This window comes from Salvia hispanica, chromosome 3 (genome assembly GCF_029641045.1).
Source record: "Salvia hispanica isolate PSC_SH4W2 chromosome 3, Shi_PSC_v1, whole genome shotgun sequence".
In the NCBI taxonomy this organism is placed as follows: domain Eukaryota; kingdom Viridiplantae; phylum Streptophyta; class Magnoliopsida; order Lamiales; family Lamiaceae; genus Salvia; species Salvia hispanica.
This window is the reverse complement of record NC_142694.1, coordinates 47,706,417-47,730,033: the sequence shown is the minus strand read 5'-3', so window position 1 is coordinate 47,730,033 and position 23,617 is coordinate 47,706,417. Positions and strand designations below refer to the sequence as shown.

The 23,617-nt window shown below is 35.2% G+C and overlaps 1 protein-coding gene across 2 annotated transcripts; it reads left to right on the top strand.

The window, feature by feature from the left end:
* The first annotated feature begins 325 nt into the window (after positions 1 to 325).
* Positions 326 to 22,169, top strand: EMB3142 (nuclear pore complex protein (DUF3414)). Of its 2 annotated transcripts, none has more exons than XM_048113827.2 (45): positions 326 to 589; positions 907 to 1,002; positions 2,141 to 2,215; positions 2,521 to 2,625; positions 2,704 to 2,823; positions 3,799 to 3,958; positions 4,691 to 4,776; positions 4,887 to 5,009; positions 5,086 to 5,313; positions 6,398 to 6,487; positions 6,649 to 6,810; positions 8,189 to 8,305; positions 8,402 to 8,608; positions 9,310 to 9,411; positions 9,504 to 9,647; positions 9,933 to 10,063; positions 10,139 to 10,258; positions 10,416 to 10,539; positions 11,486 to 11,683; positions 12,574 to 12,692; positions 12,792 to 12,942; positions 13,930 to 14,042; positions 14,159 to 14,240; positions 14,353 to 14,439; positions 14,534 to 14,605; positions 14,840 to 15,043; positions 15,215 to 15,307; positions 15,370 to 15,480; positions 15,581 to 15,751; positions 16,063 to 16,118; positions 16,195 to 16,267; positions 16,351 to 16,541; positions 16,647 to 16,773; positions 16,844 to 16,921; positions 18,068 to 18,232; positions 18,894 to 19,064; positions 19,152 to 19,286; positions 19,852 to 19,995; positions 20,212 to 20,325; positions 20,448 to 20,534; positions 20,628 to 20,753; positions 20,842 to 20,942; positions 21,317 to 21,436; positions 21,514 to 21,646; positions 21,880 to 22,169. In XM_048113827.2, exons 1-45 carry the CDS (start codon positions 449 to 451, stop codon positions 21,970 to 21,972), a joined length of 5,646 nt encoding a protein of 1,881 aa, XP_047969784.2. In that variant the 5' UTR covers positions 326 to 448; the 3' UTR covers positions 21,973 to 22,169. The 2 variants fall into 2 exon arrangements, with proteins under 2 accessions (XP_047969784.2, XP_047969783.2); XM_048113826.2 differs by having other exon boundaries at positions 20,439 to 20,534.
* Positions 22,170 to 23,617: the final 1,448 nt, after the last annotated feature.

Sequence of the window (23,617 nt, the reverse complement as noted above, 5' to 3'; positions counted from 1 at the left end):
AGTGGGCAACATGAGCAATATACTCCTCTTTCAATTTTGTTTTCAAAATAAGGAAGAAGATGTTAATAGCAGAGAAAAAAAAATGATTGATAGGTGTATGTTAGATTTTATTTTAACAATAAATTCAACTTTCAACATTTGTATCCTTTTTTGTTCAATTTTATAGTACAATACATATTCTTTAATTTTTCATTAAGCAAAAACAAAAAAATGATTTAAAAATATCATAATTTGAATATATGAAACTGAAAAAAGAAATTAAAAAACGGAGTTGTAATTTAAAATTCTGAATATTAATATGAGAAGAGCGAGAGTGGTGCGAGATCGCAGTCATTCTAAAACCCTGAATTAGGGCTTTTCCCGCCCTTAATTACCCCTCTTCTCTTGCTGCTCCTCGCCTCGCATTCCCTTCACCCCAACGCAGCAGAAATCTCTTCATCCTTCAGCAATGGTTTCTGCCAAGCAGCTCTTGTCAGCAATCGAAGCGGCGCTGCTGGCGCGGACTCCGCCTCCGGCTGCCCAGAGGGTCGAGCTGATGCACGCCATCCGCCTCTCGCTCCCTTCCCTCAAATCTCTACTCTCCTACCCGGTACCTTCTTACTTCATATGTTTCAATTCTCTCATTTCTACTAGGTTAGCATATGCTAATTGAATTGCGAGAATTTGAGATTCCAAAATCGTCATTTTACTTCCTACAATTTCATGAATCAAATGTCCAGTTATGGTACCTGATTTTAGGGTTGTTCTTGATGCGTAGAAACATCTTATGAGTTTTCTAAACAAAATGCCGGGCCCTTAGAAGTTGGTTTAGGAGCATACAACAGCGGCAAGATTTCCATACATCTGTCTATCTGGCAGCAGCTCCTGTATCTTTTAATACGATTTATGAAATTTCACAATTTGTAGGCTCCAAAAGCGTCAGACAGAGCTCAAGTCCAGTCCAAAGAAGTGAGACTGCCGGATTCCCCGCCAATCTCTCTCGATGATCAAGATGTTCAGATAGTTAGTTTCCACCTTCCTTTTATCTTAATCAAAAGTTATGAATCTTTACTTTTGGATTGGAATAAACATACTGACCACCTTGAGGAGATTGAGGAATTTGATGAATAAACAAGGATGAATAAGTGAATCATTGAGGTTAATGAAGACAAGTAGTTATTAAACTAACATTCATTAGAAACTTGATTTATTTAGCAAGAAATGGAAGTCCATAGCTATAGTGTCATATTATCTCGTGAAGATGTTTCTTTTGACTCTCCATTATGGATTTAGTTTTATGCTAATAAGCTTATATTTCTCACTTGTAGATGAATTCTTAGATGTAGAAAATATTGATGTCAGAATATGATTTAATAAAGCTCTGAGATATATTAAACTTAGGGTTTATTGCCTTAATATATCACAATCTTTTCATGGCTTTACAATGCAACACAGCCTTTTTTTGTTACTAACCTTCAAGTTCGCATGTGTTTATGATCTGCCTCACAATATAACTAAAAACATCCTTTCTTAAAGGATAAGGTGCTTGTCACGCATTCCCATATTTTACTACCAGCAGAATGTGGTTTAAATGGTATTTTGAAAAATGTGACTACAGGTATTAGAGTGTTGCATAACATGACGTTGCAACTCTTAATGTTTAAATACATTGCAAATGCTTATGTTTGGCTTTGGTTACAGTAACTGTAATTCAGCATCTGATCCTCAAACATTTCTTAGATAACAAGATGCAGGATAATAGCTTTCCCCTTATTTTGGATGAGATAAAAAATCTGCACCCCTTAGTCATTTCTACCTTTTTTTAGCTGTAACTTGTTGCACTTTCTGGAATTATAAATTATTAGGGATCAAAAAGAGATAATGGAAGCTGATTGCTTATCCATTAAGCCAAGAGATGTTATAATATGCTGCTTATACTACCATCTACTGATCTTTCACATTTTGCATTGATGCTTAATAGCAAACTTAAATCCTAATTGGTTGATTAGCTGATTTTTGTAACTGTGACAGTAATCCATTTTTTTTTAACCTACATGCTCTTATTTTCTCTTTTATTTGCAAAACCGTGTTGATGTATGATTGTGTCTAAGTCTTACACTTCAGTCTGCCTTTCAAATAATTACTTGTTTATGATCTTCAGGCTTTAAAGATGAGCGACGATCTCCATCTCAATGAAATAGAATGCGTGCGCTTGCTAGTGTCTTCCAATCAAGAGGTAACATCTGATTTTCTTGTCCGTAGATGTTCACAAGAAAATAATGCTGTGTTGCCTAGAACTGGATTTTTAAAATCGTTATTAGTTATATCAAGTTCAAATTATGGTGAAGCAAGCCTATAACCGGAAACAATGAAAAAAAGGAAAAACGAAGAAAGATCAGATCACAGATGAGAAAATTGTTAAATTTATTTGAATAAAGAGGTCACGGTAATATATTTGTTATCATAGTACTATTTTGAATAGCATATAGCATCTCTGCGCTTCCTTGTTGCTTTAAATCATTATCTTTTGTTTTCTTGCAGTGGGGATTGCTAGGTCGTGACCCATTAGATATTTATCGTCTTGGTGTAGGACTTTGGTATATGGAGAGAAGAGATCTACTTACATCACTTTACATGCTATTGAGGGTATTGTTTATTCTTTCTCGCATCCCTAGTAATACTTTTGTTGTGTTCTTAATTGCTATTACTGTTTGCTTTGTGCAGGCTACTGTTCTTGATCAGGGTCTCGAGGGTCTTGAAGCTGATCTTGTTGCAGAAATTCAAAGTTATTTAGAAGATCTCATTGCTTCTGGACTTAGAAAGCGGTTTATTTCACTCATAAAGGTGTAATCTTCTTTTCCAAAGATTTATTCATCAGATGAAGTAATTTCTCTCTGTGTATTCTATCAGTATTTGGTCATTTTGATTATTAATTTTGATTTCAAGCCCTTTTGCTCATATAGTCTGTTTAGATTCTCAAATTCTCAAATTTGAAAATTTACTGTGTTAGAAAAAATTGTTTAGGATGTTGCACGCACTTGCACATTAAGGACCTGCATGTAAACAATTAATGATTAAATTAATAACATTCAACTTTAAGCGAATCCCAATCTGGCAGTGCGTACTCTGTCCTCAGCTCTCCTCTAAAATTGATATGATGTAGATGGAACAAGGTATGCTTTTTGGTGCTTAGTAGTTTATGTAGGAATTAGGATACAGATCTTCAATCAGAATGTTAAGTGGCTCAATATAAGAACTAAACATAGGTGTGGAAAAAAGGTGCACATATATGGATTATGGAGAGATTTATATAGCAAAATGTAATACGGCCAGTATGTCTGATTGACATGCAAGTGAAACCCATTAGATTTTATTTTTTCTTGGTGTAATACTTTAAACCTAGAGCTTACTTCAGTGAAGGATCAATTTATGGAACCGATTGAAATGCAAGTCAGCCTATTTGAGTTTATTGTTCTTAAGTTCCTTGCAAGCCAGCAGTGAAAGATCTGCAGTTATAGGCTTTTGCGATCTTATCTCTTCTACTATTTCTTCGTTACCCAGATTTTACACAGAATAATGCAATAATGCAGTTACTTGTTAATGTAGATTTGGATGATCTGAAAGGTTTTATATTACCAGTAGATCCATGAAAAGATGATGTATGTGCAGTTTTTTCTTCTATTTTGTGTTTCCTGATGGGACGCCTACATTTTCCCTGTTCTTGTTGTATTCTTGCTTGTCACTATCTCTTTCCCTGTCCCTATCTCCTTCTTCAGTATTGAATACATTAGGTTCATCACATGATTTTCTCTTAAGTAGGAACTGAAAAGAGAAGACCCTACAGGTGTAGGAGGCCCCAATTCTGAGAGCTACATTCTTGACTCGAGGGGTGCTTTGGTGGAGAGAAAAGCTGTAATTTCTAGGGAAAGGCTCATTCTTGGTCATTGCCTTGTTCTTTCAATTTTGGTTGAGCGTGCAAGTAAGCCTGAGAAGGATATCTTCTGCTGAAACTACTTTTAAGCTGCTATTGTGATTTTGATTACAATGTTTAGAATCTTTTTCAGCTGCAGCGTAAGTGCAAATTTGTATGACTATAGAACACGCTCTGCAAAACTTGCAGTTCTTACAAATTATATGACATGCTTAATCGCTTAAATCTTTTTTAATTGAAAAATAAATACTGATTAGTTCTGCTTCAATTTGTATGTTGTCATTAGGAAAACACAATTTGAAATTCAAATCCCAGAATCATTCATGAATTCCAAGGAGTCAATAGTCAATGGTTCAAAATTCTCGTATGAAAATACTCATTTTATTTTGCAATAGAAAAACGAGAGAATGTTTTTAGCATTGTGTATTTTCACATACTATACAATCAAAGGGATTTGCAGTTCTTGCAAATTATATGACATGCATAATCTCTTTTTGCACGCCTCTAATGTATATCCCCTACTCTCACACGCTCTGCACAACTTGCAGTTCTTGCAAAACATATGACATACTTAATCGGTTATTGCATGCCTCTAAAGTGCATCCCTTGCTCAGTACTCTTAAGTCTCATTATTTCCAAGTAATATTAACCCCATATCTTAGATAGTCTCCGGTTCATGCCTTTGGCTATGAAGTTATTTAAGTCATGTCATCCAAACATGAATAAGAGGAGAGCTTTTCAAGAGTGAATGATAAGACTGCATTTGCTACATACATGCAGGCACTGAAGATGTTAAAGATATACTTTTCGCTTTAAGAGAATGTGCTATGGAATACACTGGGGCCACAGATACCATGAAGCATCAGGTCTGAAATAACTTTATGGTTATAAGGCTCTGTAACGAGTCTCCTATGATTATTTTGTTCATTTTTGTTTTGTTACTGGAGATATGGAGTTCTATTCTTTTTCTATGCAGATAATATACAGCCTTCTATTCTCTATTGTCATTGCTTTCATATCAGATGCTTTGAGTGCAACACCTGACAAAGTGTCAGTGTTATCTCACGATGCTTCATTTAGGCATGGTTTTAATGAGATTGTAAGATTATTAACCTACTTTATTGATATCTATCTGCGTGTTATATGATTCTTACTTGATCTAATGGTTCCTTCAGGTGATGGCTACGGGAAATGATCCTTTAGTTGAAGGTTTTGTTAATTGTGTAAGGTTTGCATGGGCTGTACATTTGATGTTGGTGCAAGATGGAAATGATATGAAAGAGATAACAACTAGTACTCCTTCCAATGATATGAAAAGTATTTTCTCATGCTTGGAAGTTATTTTTGCCAATAATGTCTTCCAATTTTGGCTCGATAAGGTTCTCAGATCTGCAGCTTATCAGGTTGGTGACTTTTTGTGTTGCTATGTAGCAATAACTGGATCATTTATGAAATCCTTTTGGTGAAGATTAGAATTGCATATGGATTCCTCTTCATAGAAAGACAATCTTCCTAATCTTGTAAAATGGTATTCAAATGTGGATTGGTGCATCACTGTGTGTTTTCTGGTTGATTTACTGTATGCATGTCAGAATCTCCTTTTAATCATTTAAGTTTGATGTTAAATAGTCGCTAGCTCCTAAGTCGTTGCTGTATATATGTTTTTTTACTAGTGGCTAGGGTTTTATATCATCTCAATTCTAAATCTATTTTAAGCAATGCCAACAGGAATATGATTTTCGTTTCTCATTTCCTTTTTCTTTGTCTTTGATTCCGTATTTTACATGTTTGTAGAGCCATCTTTTCAAGGCCTAATTGTATGTAGTTATGACTTGTGTGCAATGAGCCACATGTGGTGTAGCTCATCTTTGAGGGTCTTTACAGTTGTCATTCTGGAGTTATGGCCTTTGGGTGTCCGTGCTTTGTTGTTTGTTTTGAGTAATGTTTTTAGTGTAATTAAGTACTTCAATATGTGCATATTATATGAAATGGGTGGACAATAGTTTTAGTTGGTATTTAGGCAGTATGGCATATTTGGTTTGATTATGAATTGCTCCAACAATGTTTTTCCATTCTTAATCAGACACTACAAAACCGATTGATATTTACTTGAGTCTTTTCTATACTGTCTTTGTGTGTGGAGTAGTTTGGTAGATGTTTCTTGTAAGTCAGAAGTAAGTGAATATTATTGTTGTTTAGCGCTGGGCTCCCTCATGCTCCCTTGCCCGCATGAAATTGTATTCCCCTCTGCTTATATGTTCCTCTGCATTTGTGTTTCTTTCTGCTGTGTTTTCATCTGTATATTTGTCCTCACTTCTTTCGTTATGGCTTATACTATATTATCCCTCTGAATATGAAGATTGCCAGTACTCGATAAAGAATGATATTAAAATATTTTTTTGACTTAGAGTACCTGCCTGATTCTTTTTATGCTGCCTCTCTCTTTCTTGAGCTTGCCATCAACTTAAATTTTGTCTCTTTCTACAGAATGATGATGAGGATATGGTCTATGTCTACAATGCTTATCTTCACAAGCTAATGACATGCTTTCTTTCACATCCACTTGCCAGGGACAAGGTTCATTGTATTATGTTTTGTTAGATTCGTTAACTTTTAAAATAGAATTTGAAATTACCTTGGACTATGAAGGGTTCTTAGTTTGCCAAGTGCAAATTTATGTCTTTCTCTTCCTATGATAGTTTTGGAATTTGTACTTTGATGCTAATTTATTCTAACAGGTCAAAGAAACAAAAGAGAAGGCTATGGCCATGCTGAGTCCATACCGTGCTGCTGGCACTCATAACCAGATGATAGAAAGCGGTGCCCATCCCCAAGAAACTTCTGAAATTGCATCACAACCTTTTGTCTCTCTTTTAGAGTTTGTCAGTGAAATATATAAGGTGTACATTCTTGCTCCTCTCCTTACTGCACATGCAAATTTGGTAATTATGTTTGTGATGGAAATAATACTATTAAACCAAGCAATGAACAAACAAAAGTATATTATTTGCTTTGAGTAATAGAATTAACAAAATACAAAATGACAATAGTTCATTGGAAAACTTCCCACCCAGCTTAACTGCACAAGAGGACAATGAGAAACTTTGATAAAAATGGCTGAAATAAGTAGCTCATGGTTGCTTAAAAGGTGGTCAGGCTGTTCATCAGGGTGAACATGACTAGAAGTCTAGAATTCATAATTCCTCTAGTGAGGGCAGAAGGTTGTTTTTGGCACATTCTTGGCTGAACTGTGGATTTGATGATAACCTGCGTGTGCATTGGTTTGGTTGAGCTCGTGCCCAACTTTTATTCTATAATAACTAGATAGGGCATCGAAAACAGATCTTGTACAGAGCACCATCCCCGATTTCTCAAGCAGAATCTTCCTCGTCTATCCTGATGCATGTTGCATGTCCTAATTTATTGCTCAAGCTATCGGCCATTAAGACTGAACCAGACTTATTCTAACTAGTAGGATTTTGTTTATGCAAGAATAAAGTATTGTGGACTTCCTCTAATTCCTCATGTTGCTTCCAGTCCTTGGTGCAGTGTATGTAGACCCACTGTATAATTTTTCAGCTGCCAAAAAAGGAATCTTCAGGACCAACTAAGTGATTTCACTTTCCTTTTCAAAGAAATGCTGTCATTGTTTGTTTTGGATTATGCGAGTCACAACTCACTCCACAAGATTCACATGAACCAAATAGTCTATCGGTTTCTTAGATAGTAGTATCTAACTTCAAGTTATCCTCCCTAGTGTCATCTGTCAAAGTGAATGAATGACTATCCTATAGTATAGTAGTCCATCAACCCATTTCAACCGAAGCAAACAAGTCCAAAGAGTTATGTATCATCTTTGATATTGATGTGGTTCTGATCTTTATGTATATAACTAATTAATTGAACTAAGCTACCTGGGTTTTCTGGTTGAGTAATTATGTATTGAACACAGTCATGAACATGGCTTTCAAGGTTCTTGAATTGGCTTGCATTATTTTGATTTGTATTCCACCTAAGTTCATATTTGTACGGTTGATGTTTAGTCTTTTAGGCTCTCAAGTGTCTCTAACATCCTATATATCTATTCTCAACTGATAATTAGTCTCAAATACTTTTTCCTGTATCTGGTACTAAATATTTTTGACTTCATGTAGATTATGTTTTCATGTTGCTAGCAAGATCAATAATTAGTTTACTAGTTTAGTCATTTAAGATGTTTCGCTTTGATGGTGTTATTTCAAAATCCGACTGTTTTAACTGTGCTACAACTTTCTGCAGAAGGAACCTGAATTACTCTCTGGTAATGATGTTATTTGGACATTTGTTAAGTTTTCTGGTGAGGATCATACCAATTCTCAAACGCTCGTGGCGTTCTTGAACATGCTAAGTTCCTTGGTATGTTCCCTGTCCACTATTTTGCTAAAAATAATAATAAAGTTACAGTAATTTCATTTCCATTCTTTACTCGGTTAGTGTTGCCTTCTTTTTTAGGCTTGTACTCCAGAGGGCGCTTCCAAAGTTTTTGAGTTGCTTCAGGGGAAAATATTTCGCTCTATTGGGTGGAGTACTTTATTCGACTGTTTGTCTATTTACGAGGAAAAGTTTAAGCAGTCTTTTCAGACACCTGGGGCAGTATTGCCAGAGTTTCAAGAAGGCGATTCCAAAGCACTAGTTGCGTATTTGAGTGTTCTGAAAAAGGTGAAGATTTATACACTTTATTCAAACTCAATTGTCTTGACCACTTACCAGTTGAACATCAATAATTTTCCAATTGCATTTACCTTTATGGACTAAATGATTTTTAGCTTGTACTGTTGTACATCATTAGGGTTATATTTTTCTTGATCTATTTGGTTGTTGAGGGGAAGAAAAGATGTTTTAACATAAGGAAGGAACCTGTATCAGTGTTGGGATAGGATTAAGTTTGGGATTATCTCATGCTTTCTAAACCATGATGAAATTGGTCATACATGTTTAAAGAATGGAGATATTAGCTCTGTTTTAATTATAGCCTTCTCTTTGTTAGTTTTTCCTCTGGATGTCCTGTCCACTTCTGGCTCCTTCCATTCAGTCCAATAGATAATTTTTTCTTCTTTTCCAATAGCAAATTTCCATGCTGCTATCTTTTTCCCAAGTAGCTTAATAACACTATCAGAACTCCAGGAAGCAGTCTCAGACTCTCAGATGACTGAAACTGTAACAGGCCCTATTTTATGATCGACCAAAGATATTATGTTGTTATTGAAGAAGCTTTTGGTTGTGTTTATGGACTGATTTATCTTTTACGAGATTTGTGAACTGTTTATTTATTTTTCTTCCCAAAGCCATGTTTATACTTTGTAAATAAAAACTGAAGGTTTTACTTGTTTTTAGCTTATTATCCTTTCCCTGTGATATAGGTTGTGGAAAATGGAAATCCCAGTGAAAGGAAGAACTGGTTTACTGATATCGAGCCACTGTTCAAACTCCTCAGTTATGAGAATGTTCCTCCTTATCTCAAGGTTCTTCTCACAATTTTAGAGTTTTTCTCACCTTTTAATGCTATTCCTCCAGCAAGTTAAGATTCCTGAATGTCTTCTGCATGTATTTATAGGGTGCTTTGCGCAATGCCATTGCTACATTTGTTCATGTATCTCCTATTATGAAAGAAACAATTTGGAGGTTCTTGGAGCAGTATGACTTACCTGTTGTTGTTGCACCCAATGCCGGATACACTGGACAAACTATGGAGACACAGGTGAGTTACTTTGCCTCTCTGCTTATATTACCCATAAATTTATATAATCTCTTTCAATAATAGAACTTACCCAATATTTTCTTGAGTATCACATTCTCATGACCAAAATTTAATCAATGGATTGATTTGATACCCTTAAGCTATTCGATAGTATAGTCTTTCGTTTGAAATCGTATGTGAAACTCAGGTGGTCAATGCATACGAACTCAAATCAATCTTCCTTTACTTTCTCATTTTAATTGCTATCTTATCTGATTTGCAGTCTTGTTACTTTTTTCGTTGCAGGTGTATGATATGAGATTTGAGCTGAATGAAATTGAAGCTCGAAGAGAGCAATATCCTTCCACTATCTCCTTCATCAATCTATTAAATACTCTTGTTTCTGACGAACAGGATGTCAGTGATAGAGGTCATAGGTATTCATAGTCCAAAATTTATTATAGTAAAACTTGTAAAATTCTTGTTAACATTTTTATCGTTTGTTTTACCAGATTCATTGGCATCTTCAGATTTGTATATGATCATGTATTTAGCCCATTCCCACAGAGAGCCTATGCAGATCCTTCTGAGAAGTGGCAACTAGTTATAGCTTGTCTTAAGCATTTTCAGATGTGAGTTCGATCAATTCCTGGATTAAGCAGCCTCACTAAAATTTATTTTTGATATCTGATTCTTTATATGTGTTTTTAACTTCTAGCTATAATATCTCTACTTTAGTTTCAGAATGTTATTTTTGTAATGCCATTCTGCAAATGTTGTCATGTGTAGGATGTTGAGCATGTATGATGTAGGAGAAGAAGATAGTGATGCTTTTGTTGACGAATCTCAAAATTCATCGGGGCGACAGTCTTATCCAATTCATATGCAGCTTCCAGTTGTTGAAATTATGAAGGTATTAGCTTTTTGCTTGTTTTCTGATCATCTGTAGGTGCTTTTGTTGAATTGCTGATGTTTCCATTCAGTTTTGCCAGTCTGCTTTTATTTTTCTTATGATAAATCTGATTTTTTTTTGCTTTTTTAAAGAGTTAGTACATTTGGCAAACAGCTTTATATGAAGGACCAGGAACAAGTATCTTAACATTTGCAATGCTAAAAGAGTTTTAAAGCTCTTTCTTCTTCTGATGCATATTCACCAATCTGTAACTTATGTAGGTGTGTGAGTGGTATTAGATTATTATCCTCTCGCTAACAAGGATGCTGTTACATTATTAAAAACGATAGCTTCTGTCATTTTGTTTGGGTGATCGTGTTTTTGTATTGTCTGCTTTTCATATTCTCTCATGTCGACTATAGTAAATTCTTGTTTTGAAAGAACCCAAAGCTTGTGAGATTTGTATTTGTAGAAATTGAACTATGTAAATGCTAAAGCTTGAAATTAAATTGCACACTGCATGGGAAAAGAACTACTCCCTCCGTCCCACAAGAATATGCACTCTTTCCTTTTTAGTCCGTCCCACAAGAATATGCACTTTCTAATTTTGGTAACTCTTTTCTCTCTAATGAGGTGGGACCCATTCTCCTCTTAACAATACTTTAATTACTCTTTCTCTCTACCTCTCTCTTACTCTACCAATTTTGCATTAAAACCCGTGCCGAACCCAAAGTGCATATTCTTTGGGGATGGAGGGAGTATTAACCATCTCACTAAATTAATCTACATTATTCATTTTGGTGATTGTGTGTTTGTATTGTCTGCATATCATTTTCCTTTTTGTGCTTGCCTTTCTTAATATTACTTCTAATAAAACTTGGGTTATGATTAAAACTGATAAATTATATTCTGTTATTCTTACGGGGTTGAAAAGTTTCTCATGAATTTTTTATTGGTTATTATGCAGGATTTTATGAGTGGGAAAACCTTGTTTCGGAATGTATTGGGGATTGTTTTACAAGGAGTTAATTTTCTAATCACAGAACGTACAAATCAGATTCACGGGCAGCTCCTTGAAAAGGCTGTCCTGCTTTGTTTGGAAATTGTGGTTCTTGTTATGGAAAAAGATTCAAGTGTTTCTGACTTCTGGCGCCCCCTGTATCAGGTATTTATTGCTATATCTTGTTTTTGCCCATTATTCAATGCTATATTTGAATGTTGATCTATGGGGCAAAGTGCTGCTTCTTTTCACTTTTTGACAACTCTTAATAACTGTTTTTCTTTTATGAGTTAATTTCATAATTTTGATGGAAACATGTTAGATCAGATATCGAGGTTCTGAACAATTTCAATATTTCTAAATAGGTAATTCTTCTCTCATTTAATTCTATAGTCATTTTACCGTTAGTTCACAAATATCCCTGCATTTACACTACTACATCAATATACTGAGGCAGTGTGCTGAAAAAGCTTGTCAATCCAAAGGAATCATTTCAAGCTCTAATGGTGAGCATCCTTATAAAAGTTCCTTGATTTGATGAGGGCGCCATCAGAACCTTCCCCTAATTTTTGAGATTAGGATTTCTTGGATTAAGTTATGAGCAATCAATTAAGAGATTTTTTCAGTTCCTGACATGGAGCTCTTATTTCATGGCTTTCTGAAGCTTTCAGTCTTAGCCTACCTTTGAAATATACTCATGCTTTTCAATGGAGCAGTATGGTTCAGCTACGTCAGGTAAAAGAAAACTAGATATCTAGATCAAACCATCTAGTAGTGGTTGCAGGAGTAATGTTCCCGCTTCCACTAACAAATAATGAAATGAAATGGAAATCTACAACTCTTTTTTTCTTCTCGTCGGAATGCTTAACCTTAATTAGCTTTTCTTGCTTCTATTAATTTATATTCCTTTTCTCATTATCCTCTCAGTTGCGTGCCACTGGTGATCTTCATTTAATGCTCAACCTAATGTTATTGAACATCTGTACACGCTGACACTTTTATAATATAAGCCAGTGCACTAAGTGGAAAAATCCCTGATTGTTTCTTTGATGCAGCCTTTGGATGTCGTTCTCTCTCAAGATCATAGTCAAATTGTAGCTTTACTTGAATACGTTCGATATGATTTTCAGCCGCAGATTCAGCTATGCTCCATTAAAATATTGAGTATTCTAAGGCAATTGCTCAATCTCCCTTATTTTCATCTGCAGTCATAATCTTAAGGTGAAAATACTTGCTGATTATGACTATTTGTCTTTAATCTTAATGGATGCAGTTCTCGTATGGTTGGGCTCTCCCAGTTGCTCTTGAAATCTGGTAGTGCTAGCACCTTGATTGAGGATTATGCTGCCTGCTTAGAGATGCGGTCTGAAGAGTGTCAAATATTTGAGGACAGTGGTACAGATCCTGGTGTCCTAATTATGCAAGTAAGCCCCCCCTTTAAAAATATATTTATGCAAGTAAAGCCTTTATGCATTCTTATTTGTCAACAATATTGAAAGCACCAATCTCTATTCATATTTCATGTCATGAACTGGACCAAATTAAACGGGAAAAAGACTTAAAGAGGCAAGAATTTCATCAAGGGGCTATAGAGTAGTATATAGAAACTTTAATGTGTTCATAATAGTTGGAAACTTTAGGTCATGCAGCTGAATAGGACACATGTAGTTTGCAATCATTAAATAATTGAGCTTGGTTAGTTCTGTTTGCATATTTTCTTTTGATGGTAAACTAGTTTAAGTAATAAATCAAATGTACACTTTTAAAACAACACTCTGTCATACCCCAATGGAAATAACTCAACTTGGGAAAAGCCGATGAATGCGATGGGATAACCACAATCACAGAAGGAGGTTTTCTAGAACAAAGCCTAGGGGAGAAGAAAAATATAACCAAGAACAACAAAGAGAAGGGACATGAGGCATCCTAGTACAACCAAACACACCGTCCGTGGAGAAAGGAACAGGGACCTTTAACAAACTCGCTACGACAACCACCATTGCAAACTACTAATGGGGGTGGCCTGGACTTGTCTAGCACTTGTCGAAGAAGGCCGATGGGATAAATCCCATCAAGGAAAAGAATACCTGGAAAGGACAGAAGCAGGAAATATTGATTGAATTGAAACTGAGTTGCTCGCCCACAACCTCCTGATGAAATCGTTTTCAACTAATGCTTGACCACTAATTGGCTTGCAGTAATGTCAGAAACTAAGAGTTACTTTGTTTCATTGCCTCAAAGCACATAGCCATTGTTTACTAAACACTTATACGAAAGAGAATCACATCAGAATTTAACACTGTTTATTTAAACTTAAAGAGTTGGCTAAATTTGCTTTAATTCTCTTTATATTTTGCTGCATCTGTTATGATCCATCTAGAGAGTCCATAACTTTAATGTTCTGAATGCAGCTTCTTATCGACAATATCAGTAGACCAGCTCCAAATATCACTCATCTATTGCTTAAATTTGACATTGATGGCCCGGTTGAGAGGACATTGCTTCAACCAAAGTTTCAGTACAGGTTTTTTAAAGCTATTTCACTAAAAATACACTAGTACTACACTTATTTTATAGATTGATTTGATTTCTTTTGCACTACTTTGTTAAACATATAACATGCTTTATTGTGTCTTATAGTTGTTTGAAGGTCGTTCTTGGAATTCTGGACAAACTTTTGATTCCAGGTGTCAATGCTTTGCTTCATGAGTTTGGCTTTCAGGTTAGGAGCGTTAATAAATGTTTATGCTATTTGTCAATGATTCGATGATGTGGATGTTGTAGAACCATCTGCTTTGTACCTATGTCAGCATAAGCTAAGTACTTTTCTGCAGCTCCTTTATGAACTTTGCGTGGATCCATTGACTTCTGCACCTCTTATGGATTTGCTGTGTACCAAGAAGTACCAGTTTTTTGTTAAGGTGATTCCTTTGCCATGATCTATTCAAATTTGTTTATTAAGTCAACGAGGAGGCTTTGGCTAATATTATATTGATTATATGTCCTAAAATCTAGCATCTGAGTTCAATTGGTGTTGCTCCCCTTCCAAAGAGCAGCCAGGCGCTTCGAATCAGCTCACTTCATCAGGTTTTATTACTGACTAATCCATATTTATATTCATCTGTAATGTGTATGCGTATTTCATTTCTATTTCTTTTTGTGCATGTGCCCGGCTGCCAATGCATGGTTGATTGGTTTCTAGTTTAACACTTCTATTTTGCTTTGTTATAAAGTAGAATCAAAACCTACTAAATGGTGCTAGCCTTGACATCAGAACAAGTAATTGCTTCCTTGCTAATTTTTGCTTCTTGCCTCCTGTAGAGAGCCTGGCTGTTGAAGCTTTTATCTGTAGAATTACACTCAGCAGACATACTAGATCGCAATCATCATGAAGCCTGCCAAAGTATTCTCACTGAGTTGTTTGGCCAAAGACATGCGGAATATGGCATTGATCTCGATGGATCCAATTATATCCTTCATAATGACTCACAAATTGGAGCAAATGGTCCCATTAGTAAGAGTAAGGTAATGTGTTTCTATCATATTTATCAGGATAAGCAATTTTTTCTCGATGTAATCAGTTTTATCTCACTAATAGAAAATTATATAGTGAGGTAATCAGTTCCTTCATTACTTGGATTCAGTGCTTGTCTAAAATGTGTACACTTGTTGGTTTACCCTTATTTTGGATAATAGGTGCTCGAGTTGCTTGGTGTTGTCCAGTTTGAGTCGCCTGATATCACTTTGAAGTCGTCGCAGTTTGTTTCTAGTGCAAAATACTCATCCCTGGTAAGGTGAAATCATTTTTACAGTAGTATATTTACTTTTATCTAATGTCACATGCTTTGCAGGCTGAGGATATCCTCTCCAGCGCAACTACATCAGGAAGGAGTGTCTATTACAGTTCTGAACGTGGAGATCGCCTTATTGACCTAGAATCTCTTAGAGATAGACTATGGCAGGTATTTTCTCGTCCCCACCTCCTCACTCTTCATGTTCGATTCGTCTACTTGTGATTTCATTGAATGAAGTTAATAAATTGATTACACTTTCTCTTGACAGAAATTCAATTTGTACGATGCCCAGTCAAGTACTTTTCAGGGTGAAGCTGAGTTGAACGAAATAAGGGAAGCTATTCAACAACTTTTAAGATGGGGATGGAAATACAACAAGAACCTTGAGGAACAAGCTGCACAGCTACATATGTCAACAAGCTGGTCGCAGATTGTTGAGGTTTGCTCCATTTTGTGCATATCTTTCTTACAATACGCTTTAGTCATGAATCTTTCACAAATTGAGTTTGCTCTGGAAGTTGGGGGAAACTTTTTTGTTTCTTTTGTATATGCATAAAATCAGTCCTGCCATTTTTCTTTTTCTTGGTGCTGATCCTTAGCCTTTTAAGGTGACAAGATGCCTGGAAGTTGGTAAATGAAAATTTTGGTTTTGATTTAAGAAGTTGATTTTTTTTTATTGCCTCCTTCCTATTTAAATTTATTTATTGTCTTCCTTATTTTTTGGTTGTGATCCTATTTGTTTACCTCCAGATAGCTGCATCCCAAAGGATCTCATTTCTTGAGAATCGATCTGATATACTATTCAAGTAGGTCCATATCTGCCATTTTGTTATCTACTAAGGTATGCTTGTGTTGGTACTCACTCTAGAGTCATATGAGCAGGTTACTAGATGCTACCTTGAACTTCTCTGGTGCTCCTGACTGTTCCTTGAAGATGGCTCAGATATTAACCCAGGTTATAAACCAAATAAATCAGCTTCTTCGAGCTTATTTCTGTATATATTGAATGTATATTGATGATTTGTTGCATCTTTCAAGGTTGGTCTCACTTGCATGGCAAAACTGCGTGATGAGAGATTTGTCTTCTCTAGTGACTCAACATCTGATACCGTCACATGCCTTGACATTATCATGAGCAAACAATTATCTAATGGAGCTTGCCGCTCTATTTTATTCAAGCTAATCATGGCAATTCTTAGACATGAATCTTCAGAAGCACTGAGAAGGCGGTAATGACATCTGACTGAGAATATACTGCTTCCTCATTGCAATGTCTAGAAATGAAAAGTGAAAACTAATAAGTTTTGAATATGTTTTGTTATTTCTTAATCCAGCCAATATGCATTGCTTCTTAGCTATTTCCAGTATTGTCAGCACATACTTGATTCCGATGTTCCGGCAACAATTTTGCAGTTCTTGTCTGAAAATGGACAAGAAGATGAAGAATTCGATCTTGAAAAGGTTCAGATTCATAATTTAAACATTTATTTCTAGCACTTTCATTTTATTGACCAGAGCACATCTCTTACAGATTGATAAAGATCAAGCTGAATTAGCTCATGCAAACTTTTCAATCCTCAGAAAGGAAGGCCAGCCTATTCTTAATCTGGTTGGATAATCACAAATATCTTCTCTGAAATTGCACTCTTCACTTTCTCCATGTTATTTGATTAATGTTTTACCATTTGTTGCTGATGAACATAAGCAGGGTAAAATGTTTAGTTTTTTCCTACCTTCACATTACACTCTGAGATGCTGAAATCAAAGAACGCAGTCTAATACCTTTAAGAATGAAATATAACTGTGACCTATAGTGTAATGCCAGGAGAATAAGATCAATAACTAAGGAAGGTGTACTACTTATATAAGTAGGAAATATGAACTTTGGTTTATGTTGTATGTGGGACCCTGCAGATTAGGATTCTGTTAATAAGTTAATCATTCCTCAAGATCTCAACAATTGGTGTAGATTATGATGTCATGTTTTTCTTAAGAAATTGATGCTACATTCCGAAGAAAAACTTAGTTCTAATTGTAGACTATCCGATATCGTCTTTCTCCTGATTTTTCCTGGACATGTAACATGTGTAAAAGAAAGTTTTGCTATCATGATTTCAAATTTGAATCGCTTAATATAGTTTATGTCATTTACGACACCATTCTAATGGTTCTGATAGAACATTCTAGAGCATGGAGTATAAACCTGCTGCTTCATAATGGTTGGAGCAGATACATTATAGAGTTTAAACAGTTTATTTATAATGGAATTATGTTTCTATATTGAATTGCGATGATTTCTCACAATGTTAGTTTCTTCTACTATCTGCAAGATTGTATGAGTCTGTTATGTTCAATTGGACAGTATTCCCTTATCAAGTGGCACAATTTTTTAGACATAGCCTAAAGCTGGTAAATTACCAAAGAATACAAAAATTAGGAAGATTCCACACAATGAAGCTGTTAATTAAATAAATAGATAAGTGAGTGAGAACACACAAGTATTATGTCTGGATGGGTTGCAGGAGTGAACTGACCATTACTCTGTTCTATCCAAAGAGTGCCAATATTCAATGCTACTATGGATAGTTTTCTTAAGGTGCAGTTTTTTACATTGTCGTCTCCTCTCCAATCGCCTCTTAAAAGTAAATGAAAAATCAGAGCGAGCTTTTTTTTTTATTTTGTGAGCCTTTACCTACTTGTTCGTCCTTTTGATTTGTATCATTTATTTATTTACTTTTTTCTTTTTTGTATATAGGTTATAAAAGATGCTACACAAGGCAGTGAATCCATAAGGACTATATCATTGTATGTCCTGGATGCACTCGTCCGTGTAGATCATGATAAGTTTTTCTTGAGCCAACTTGAGACTAGAGGTTTCTTAAGGAGTTGCTTCACGAGCATAAGTAATTTTTCTTGTCAGGTAAAGGAGCCTAAGCCTTTCCATTTCCAAAACTATATGCCTAATATTGTTTTGATGTAACTCTTAATATTGTCTTATTATCTTTTAGGCATGCAATTTAGTTTTGATGACTTGAACAACCTTAGTACATATGTTGTGCTTGGAATATTTTCTTTGTTGAAGAATAAACAGCAAGTTCCTTCTCTCAAAGAAGAAAGAAGATTGAGGATATGAATGCACTGCGTATCATTAGCATTACCTTTTCATTTATATATATGTATATATTATATTTTCTATGTTAATAATGAAAAACCTCATATTTTTTTCTAAATTCTGCTCATCCACTATAATGGTAGTGAGTCTTAAACTTCACGACCAATTATGTGCTTATTTAAATTGCTATATTTGCTGATAGCTTCTGCCAATGTTCTTTGGTTTCATTTTAGATAAGTTCAGAAGAACTTCTAGTGCTTGTGCCTATTCAAAATTAAGAACCACATGAAAAAATTAAGAACCATATTAGCTTTTCGAAGTGAACTTCAGATGTATTAACTTTATACAGTGTGCATGTACAAGGCAGTTGTATATGTGATATGCATGCCATGTTTGTATTGCTGTTCTATTTGCAGCCTATGAATTTTCTAAGCTCATTTCTTCCTTCTATATTCTTACTACTATTCAGGATGGTGGGTTTTCATTAGATTCTATGCAGCGCCTCTGTACTCTTGAAGCAGAACTTTCTTTGCTTCTGAGAATAAGCCATAAATACGGGCGACTGGGTTCTCAGCATTTATTTTCTATGGGATCTCTTCAGCACATTGCTTCTTGCAGAGCTCTACATCTTCCTGTTAAGGTATGTCATGTCTTCTCTTATCCTTCCCATCAGTACATCAGAAGGCCTTATTTAATTGGCTTTGAATAAATTACTAACCTGCATCAGGGAAATATTCGGCGCCTTGACAACAAGTTTGGGAAGAATTCTTTTGATGTTGATAAACAGCGAATGGTGATTGCTCCTACGCTGAGATTTTTGTTTTCGATAACTTCACTGGTTGATACGTCTGAGTTCCTTGAGGTTAGACAACTCAACAAATCTTTATAAATGGACTTGTTATGTACTATTATACAAAATAACCGTTTAAGAGAAGCACTATACAGTTTCATCCTCTACGCTCTTAAGAATTGGGTCAAACTATTTCATATAATTTCTACGTCCTGCATTCAGGCTGGGCTTTCTCAACAAGTACACATAAAATTAATTAGTATCGAAGGAAATATTGTTGTAAAAGTGGCTAGTGGCATGCCTTTGTCAATCAACCAATTACGCTGAGGCGCAATGTTTAATTTTGATAAAGTTAAATGCATTTAACACAATGGCATCCCTGGGCCTATTGGTGCATGTTGCAGCTTACCATGACTAGTATATTTATATGTTTAAGGTCAATGTTGTCTTGATGAAAACTTTTTATTCCAAAACAGTCATCACATATGCATTGTATTTCAACTGCTTTTAGCTGTTCCAGTCCTTTGATTTATCGTTTCTTCAGTTTACCTTAGATGGCTTTGTCATAGGCAATTTGTTTCTCCCCTTATTCTTGTGACCTGTCCAAGTACATCCTTTTAATTCTAGTGTATGACAGGTGAAGAATAAAGTGGTTCGTGAAATCATAGAATTCATTAAAGGTCATCAACTACTGTTTGATCAAATCCTCCAGGAAGATCTTTCAGATGCCAATGAACTTACAATGGAAATAATCAACCTCGTTGTGGGTATACTTAGCAAGGTAAAGATCAATGTCAACAAGGTGCATGTGATTGCTGTGTTTATGTATTTTGTCCAGATAGTAGGTTGCATTTCTTGTATAATAGATGCAAATTAACTACTAGCATACAAATTTAAAATCTTTTGCTCAATTATTCTCTATTGGCTTTCAGGATTCAACAGTTGTAAATTTTTGTTAAGAGCTTTTCTCTAACTATAAACTGTTGACTTTTATAAGGTTTGGCCATACGAGGAGAGTGACAAATATGGATTAGTTCAAGGGCTATTTGGAATGATGAGTTCTCTCTTTTCTCGTGACATTTTCTCATCAATACAATCTGTGCGATCAGAGGTAGTTAGATTTCCCTTACTTTTAGTAATTTAATGGATGGAGGAATGAAAGAACTAGACATCTTGAGTTTTTATGATATTTATTTATTTTCTTTATATGACATGATTTTTCAGAACTTGCAGAAAGCTGATGTTAGTATATCCCGTCTCTCCTTTAGTTTGAGCTCTTACCTTTATTTTCTTGTTACAAAGAAGTCTCTAAGGCTGCAGGTGGGTAAATTTATAATCTGCTATTAGTTTGGTTTTGTTCTCAAATCTGGATTTTCAAAATGATGAAATATGTTTTACTCGGCATTCCTTTAGGTTTCAGATGTTGCTACTGCTTCTGCATCCCAACAGCCTACACTAGCTTTACTAGCTACTTTCCTTAGTATCCTAGCTTCTGCACTTGAAAAAGCTGCTGAGGAAAAATATTTGTTGCTCAACAAGGTTTGCAGAATGATCGAGTGATATTTGTTTCATACTCCTAGTTTATTTATATGTCACATTAAAAGGTTTGTAATTTCTGTTTTTCTAGATTAAAGACATCAATGAGTTATCAAGACGAGAAGTTGATGAAATCATCAATTTATATGTATCCCAAGATTATTCTCCATCCTCTGAAAGTATCCAAAAAAGGTTCCTCTCTCTCTGTCTATTTATCACTTGTACACGCTCACAGTAACACACACATACACAATGAGAGAGGGAGTGAGAAAACACCTTAAAGCAGAGAAGCTGATTTTTAGCAAGCAAATAACTGTATATGTTTGTGTATCATAAAGCTGTGGGAACTTTCTGCTTGCTATGGTTTAGAATTGGAACTGCAGAAAACGAACATCATCCTTGGTTCATTTTCAAGATCTACTTGATCTTTTATGATCTACAAATTATTCCTTATAAATTGCTAGTTGACTTAGTCATGGTGGATCTGTCAGATGGTGTATATATATGTACCATATTTCTTTTTTTAAAGCTGTATATGCACCTCATTTCTTTTCCCGTGTGGGCAGGAGGTATATTGCAATGGTGGGTATGTGCCGGATCGTTGGACACAGGAGTCAGCTTATCATGCTATTGCTTCTGCTATCACAAAATTTGATGAACATCATCCTTGTTCATTTTCAAGATAGGTAGAGCACTTTTTTTAATTCTTGATGATTCTAATTTAATTTATGTTCCGCTGATGCATTTTCCTGTGTACATACAGTTCAAATGCTCATGATTATAGACACTCTCAGAAGGCAATCACATATGACTCCTCTCTGGATGATAAAGAGGACATGCTTTCGCTTTGTGGAGAACTAGTTTCAGTTCTTGAGAGACTTGAATCGCTGAGTGAGGTATGCTGCTTAAGTTGATATTTTGCCTTGTGAATTCTCAATTCAGTAATTTTGTTGTTTTTTGGTGATTATGGTTCAAGTATTAATATCAGTTATATCCTGATAGAAAATCGTAAAACCAGACCCAAGCCTCTTGCAATCTAAACTCATCTTTGCTCACCTATTGTAACTTTTAATTAGTTATGTAATTCCCTCCTGTTACTCTGGGTCTGACGTTGAATGTTGATTCACAGGACAAAACAGGGAACAGCCTTGAAGTTTTCCGTCGGTTAGCCCTATCACTGAAGGAAATGTCACTTCAGAAGCAATATCTTCTTGATGTTTAAGGGTGTGTTACTCAGTCTTTTCTTTGTATGTCAAACGTGGGAAGGCATTCTTCTTTGTGTTTATCCCATCTCCTTCAATCGAATTGAATAACTTTGTATGGCTTTATATGAATCAAATGTAGATTTGAGCATCTATTTATGTAACGTTGTATTGGTTTATAGTGTAGAATGAGAGCCCCTTCCAGTCTTCCTCCGAATGTATTTTCCTTCTGATAAATATAGTATTGAGACAAGTTAGAATTCAATCTGCTGATCCAAAATAACTGTACGACTAGGGGTGTCGAAATGGATAGCGGGTATCGGGAAACCCTCAACCCGACCCGCTACTCGGCGGGTAGCGGGTACCCACTACCCGACGACAATGGGAAACGTTAAACCCGCTACCCGGGCGGGTATACCCGTTAAACCCGATAATACCCGTTATTTTTAGCGTTAAGATTTTCAAATATTTAATTTTAGTTAATCAGTTTCAAATCTCTATATATTCCACCACGATACTTTTTATTTCAAATTATTTATCCGCTACCAAATGAAGCATTGCAAGATCGGTGAAAGTGAAACTTTTATTAGTTTAGTGTCTTTAGATTAGAGATTAAAAATATTTAGACTTTTAGTTGAAGTTATTTATATTTAAATTTTTGATGAAAAAGTTTTTTTGGTTTTATATTAAATTTTTTAATGGTGATTTAATTTTAGACATGCTTGATGTTTTAATCATAGTATTTGCTTATTTGAAATTTGGATTTTGCATTATATTTCATACGTAGTTATATTATACTTAAGAGATGATAATTCATCATATTTGTGCATAAATAGTTGGAAATTATGCAAATACAACAAAGTAAAAAAAATAAAAATCTAAAATCATAGTGTAGCAACTAGCAACAATACCAAAATTCATTCAAGAATTTTGGACTTGTACATGAAATTATTGTATTAGATTACTAGCATTGATGGTAAGCGAAAACTAAAATCACAATATCATTGAATAATATAATACACAACTCAAATTATGTATGCGGGTTTGGATACCCGCAACTGCGGGTTTGGGATACCCGATGAGGGTATGGGGTTACCCGTTTAACTATATGGGTCGGGATTGGGTAGTAAAATATTGAAGTTTTCGGGTACGGGTACCCGCAAAATCGGGTTTGGGTACCCACGGTACCCGTACGACTGCATGTTGCTTGCATTCAAGCATTAAGATTTTCAAGTAACAACCAAATCAATTTGTGAAAAACTCAATGCACAATAATAAGTTCGGAGAAATAGAATTAAGGTTTTAGTCAATAATACACTTATTCATAATCTTACAATTTACTAACTGTTTTCAATATATACTCTAGTTTTTATCTCTTTTTCAATTTCTTTATTTCGCTAGGTCTTTTCAATAGACGACTCTCTATGTTTCAATAATTAAATGTGTGGTAAGATCTAGATAAGACCCTCTATCCGCGTATTTATAGACAATCAATCACATCAAAAAAGTATTTAGATTTTGGAGTTGTGATTTATGGAATAAAAAACTAGTTAACTCTACATGAATTCAAAGTTATTAACGGATTATAACACTATTGGCAGCGTAAAGTTGTGGTGACATTGAGGTCACAGTTTCAAACCCTGCCACCCGGTGTAGGAGATTTCC